General features: G+C 46.2%; 1 protein-coding gene across 1 annotated transcript; it reads right to left on the reverse strand.

Annotated features, from left to right (window-relative positions):
• Positions 1-2889: 2889 nt before the first annotated feature.
• LOC120703601 (WRKY transcription factor 22-like) lies at positions 2890-4552 on the reverse strand. The gene is made up of 2 exons (XM_039987725.1): positions 4082-4552; positions 2890-3960 (listed from the first exon to the last, which is right to left on the reverse strand). Exons 1-2 carry the CDS (start codon positions 4453-4455, stop codon positions 3252-3254), a joined length of 1083 nt encoding a protein of 360 aa, XP_039843659.1. The 5' UTR covers positions 4456-4552; the 3' UTR covers positions 2890-3251.
• Between the last annotated feature and the right edge of the window lie 252 nt (positions 4553-4804).

The following is a 4804-nucleotide window of genomic DNA, read 5'->3' on the forward strand; positions in this document are numbered from 1 at the left end:
GGAGCGGGTGGTTCTTGAGCTTGAATCTTTGAACCCTAGGGGGGTGCTTCGGTTGCGCAGATGGCGGCGGAGCCGGTTTGTTCTTCAACTAAAGAGGAGGCGGGGAGGTGCTACAGGAAAGTGCTAACGGGGGAGGAGGCGAAGATGTTTATAGATTTGGCTCAAATGGCAGAATGGGAATTCAATATATTATTTGTTTGGAAAACATAGATCTCCTCGAACGTTAGCAATCATGATTGGAACTAATTTTGGAGTAACAGATAAATTACTCCGAAACTGGGGGGCACGTGTTGACACCGTTTTTTGACACGTGTCAAGGAAAGTGATTTTGTGAAGGAGAGGTTGCCGATTTAAAAAAAAACCAAAAGATGTACAGGGTCAGAATCGGCCAATGGGATGCAGCCGATGGGTCAGAAGAATATTCCGTGAAGATGCTGATCCGTGCATTTGGGTGTTCGGCCGATGCAGAGTTGCCGATGAATCAAGAAGAGGAAAGGAAGTCCAAATTCTACAAGGATTCTGATGATTCGGTTGTAATTTTTAAATAGTTTATTTTTAGAAAGTTTTTTCTTTTAGATCAAGTAATGTGTTTGCCGTAATCGGCTAGGATTTGGTAGCGCTAGACTATATATATCAGTTGTACGGGACCGAAAAAACTTGATACACATCCAATACAACAAACACTTTACAACTCCCTTTGCACTTTTTTAGCGACTTCGCCTTTTCTTTTCTTTTTCGACGAGTTCTTTCAAGTTGATCAAGGACGCCTCACATTCTAGTGACTTGATTTGCTGGTGAGTTTTTATTTTACCGAGTATATTTGAGCTTTAGCTACCGGGCGTATCGCTGTGGCTTCGTTCAAAACTATTCAAAAGTTATCAAGTTTATCTAGGCTTTGATCTCGGGCGCATCGCTGTTTTCTCGTGTAGATTTATTCACAATTTATCGATATTGGCTAGATTTGTAGATTTTTCCTATGTCTTTGGCTATTATCACATCTATCCGCTTAGAAGCATGTTAAATCGGCTTTGGGTTTTGTAATAACACTTTGTTATCTTAAAAGCCGGTTTAGATTTGTTTCGAGCAACATCATCTACGTTACACATTCGTAACTTAGATTTTTTTTATACATGTAATCGGCTATCCTAATCCGATTTTGTCGTTTTCCGCATCGGCTGAGTCTGCCGATGCGCTTGTTTATCACGCACCCGCATTAAATATTATTTTATCGTCTTCTGTATCGGCAGAGCTTGCCGATACGCCTGTGTGAGAAATATTCAGAATCCCAGCCGATACGCTCTCGAATTTGACTTTGTTTTATCTCTTGTCAATTACAGGTCAAATTGACTGGTACGCTTGGTTGACTTTCCGAAGCTTGGCGAACACTTGCCCTCGGATTCCAGTATGTTGATTTTTGCGTCAGGAGGACGAGCGGATGCTCTCGGATCGATGATGTGGAGCAGGCTATTTTGACTGGGCTGGTTTTTTTGGGGCAGGCGGTGGTGTCACATGCCCCTGAAAATTATTTCTAGGGGCGGGTGAGGGGGTGACCCGCATCCTAAAAATAATTTTTGAAAATTTTGTTTAATTGAAAACATATAGCAAAACATATCTAAAAAGAGTGAAATTTTTATTATAAGCTTATTGTCATATATAGAAATTTAATATAATATCAAATCTATATTTCAACGTATGTAGTGATTAAGAGTGTGAAACAATAATGTATAACACACTCACTTTACTCTCTCATACAACTCAAGATTTACTTTGTGATTTTCACACTCATAATCATTATATGCATTGAAATATACATTTGATAGTCTTTTCTTGTTCTATAGATCAAAATAGGTCTATGATAAAAATTTTACATTTTTTTAATATTTTTTGCTATTTTTTGAATTAAGCAAATTTTTAAAATAAATTTGAAAATTATTTTTAGGGACGGGTAAGGGGATGACCCGCCAATACAAATGCCATTTGTAGGGGCGGGTCACCCCCTCACCCGCCCCTAAAAATAGTTAGGGGCGGGTGAGGGGGTGACCCGCCCCTACAAATGCATTTTTAGAGGCGGGTCGGTTGCTACAGTAACCGACCACTATTTGTAGCAACGGGTGACTTTTTGGTCTGTCCCTAAAAAAATTCGAGGCGTTGTTACAAATCGTTTTTGTAGTAGTGGTATGTATTGTATTTTTAAAATGGCAACATGTCTGGTGGAAACCATAACCTTCGTGAAAACTTGTGCAAACCACGGCAAAAAAAGTCATCTAAATTCACCAAAACAATCACACATGTAGATGATATGATGATACACAACCTTATAAAATATTTTGTTCAAATTCGACTTCATTTGTGAGATATAAAAAACAATTTTCTAACAAATCATATGGACAAGATGACTGACTTAAAATTTGTTATTTTTATATCTCACAAACGAAGTCGAGTTTGGACAATATATTTTACAAGGTTATGTATCATCATATTATCTACATGTGTGATTTTTTAGTAAATTTAGACAATATTTTTGTTGTGGTTTGCACGAGTTTTTATGAAAATTGTAGTTTTCGCCAGATATGTTTCCTTTTAAAATACCTACAAGTTGCAATGAAAGGGATGAGGAGCCACCACCTTAATCCAGAGTGGCAAACAATCCTTTGAGTTCAGCATAATTCAGGTCCTTTTTTCCTTCTCTTCTTGGCTCCTCCTTAATGTGCACAAATAAGGAAATTCTAGAAAAGTTGGTATCAAGTTCTTCTTGATTAAACATGCCTGTAAAAATTGAAGATAGAAAAAGATAGCACAAATCACAAATGTAACCTGCTTATGTTTCTAGTTTGATTGATTGTACATCATCCTCTGAGAGGAAAACCAAATAGCTAAATGAGCGCTTAGTTTCCTCAATACAACTTATTTTAAAATCCGAGTAAAAGAAAGGGTACTGTGGCTGAGACACACATAAAACAAAAGTGTTACATGCCTCTGAGATACCAAATTTTAGTACCAAGGTAAAAAAAATTGTGGTAACCTTTAAGTACCCATATTAAGGACAGTAAAAAAACTAGTAAGTAATGCTTCTGCTACTACATATACTGCAGAGATGCCGCAAACAAGCCAAGATTGAAGATCCACAGCATATTGTTCGTGGTGATCGTGGTTTACGCTAAGTCATCAGCCCCCAGCTGCTCGTCGCCGCGTCTCCGATGCAGCCTCCCATGCCGAGAGGCCCGAGATAGAGAACGTCTCCTCGCCGATGTTCATAACCTGGGCTGCTGCCTCGCCGCCGCCGCCGTCCGTTCTACTGCTGCACGTTGTTGGTGGGGGCTCGTCGGGCTTCGGGAACAGCATGACGTCCTCGCAGCCGCTGCCCTTTCCGGGACCCGCCGGAGCGGTCTCTTCTTCAGGCATGAGGTAGACCAGCACGTCGTCCTCCTCGGCGTCCCGGCCCTCCATTTCGTACCCTCGAGAAGCAGCAGCCTGCTGGAGGGAGCGGCGTCGTCGTCTTCCTCGTCCTTGTACTGCACTCCCTGCAGGGACGGCGAGCGCCGCGGGGTGCGGGGCGACAGCCCGGCGGACATAGACGGCGAGCCCTGCGACTTGGTGTCTGTGCCTGACGCGGACGGCGCAGCCTCCGACTTCGGAGCCTCCTTGCCCGGGTACGGGGACACCGGCTGCGCCTGCGCCTTGTTGCGCGTGGTGCCGGAGAGGGAGTTGCGCTGGAGAGGGACGGGGTGGCTGTGGTCGCCGCCGGTGTAGGTGACGATCAAGGTGGCCGGATCGGCGCGGCAGCGCTCCACCTGCTTCCGCGCCTTGCAGTCCTTGTCGGTGCTGCACCGGTAGTAGCCGCGCGGGTGCGGCGATCCCTTGATCGGCTTCTGCCCGTACTTGCGCCACGCCCAGAGGTCCGCCGGCGGCCCGCCCACCGGCACCCGCGTCACCTCCTTCTTCACCTGGCTCTTCTTGCTCCTGATGTGTACACCACCAGCGTGGTCAGTAAATCGAGTAGAGGAATCTGCCCAAGATTATTCTGAAAGCATCTTATTATCGAAATATCGAGTACGCTAATGGCAGATAGATAGATACATACTTTCTCTTGGACCGAGAGGGCCCAGCACCGCCGGCACGGCTGGATGTTTGCAGTTTGCCCGGCGGCCCGTCGGCTTTATACTGCTGGGGCGGCGCTTCGTTCCTCGGCGACGATGGCTGCGGCGTCTCGAGCTTCGTCGAGGCAAAGAAAGCCTGCAGGCAGAGGTCGTCGACGGCCGGGTCGGCCAGGGGAGGTTGGGACCCGGCAGCGTCCAACAGCTGGTCCTCTGAGGCCGGCGGCGTTTGGAGGAGCCAGGAGAAGGAGTCGTCGTTTGAGGCCGGCGGCGGGCCGCCGCTGCAGGCGGAGCGCACGACGGCGTGCAGGTCCCAGTTGTTGCTACCGCCGCTGCAGCACCACCCCAGATCGCCCTCCATTAGCCGAGCCGGGCTCTCAAGTTCTTGGCTTGCAGAGGAGGACTAGGGAGGGAGGGAGGGAGGGAGAGGGAAGGAGTTGACTTGCTACGGAGAGGGAGAGAGATGGAAGTGGTAGGGACGAGATGGAGACGAGACGGGAAACGGCACTGGATCCAGCTTAAAAAGGAGCCACTGGCCGCGCGCTTGGCTTTGGTTGAGACTTGAGAGACGCACAGTGATGGGCACTTGACTTTGCTGAAAATGTACAAGGGGTGACAAAAAATTTTAGGGTAGTTTGTGGACATCATTAACATGTTAGTCAGAATTCCAAATTGTAGACCCAAAAGTTTGATTCTTTCCAAATATAGAA

The sequence above is a fragment of the Panicum virgatum genome, chromosome 4K (genome assembly GCF_016808335.1).
Source record: "Panicum virgatum strain AP13 chromosome 4K, P.virgatum_v5, whole genome shotgun sequence".
NCBI classification, from domain to species: domain Eukaryota; kingdom Viridiplantae; phylum Streptophyta; class Magnoliopsida; order Poales; family Poaceae; genus Panicum; species Panicum virgatum.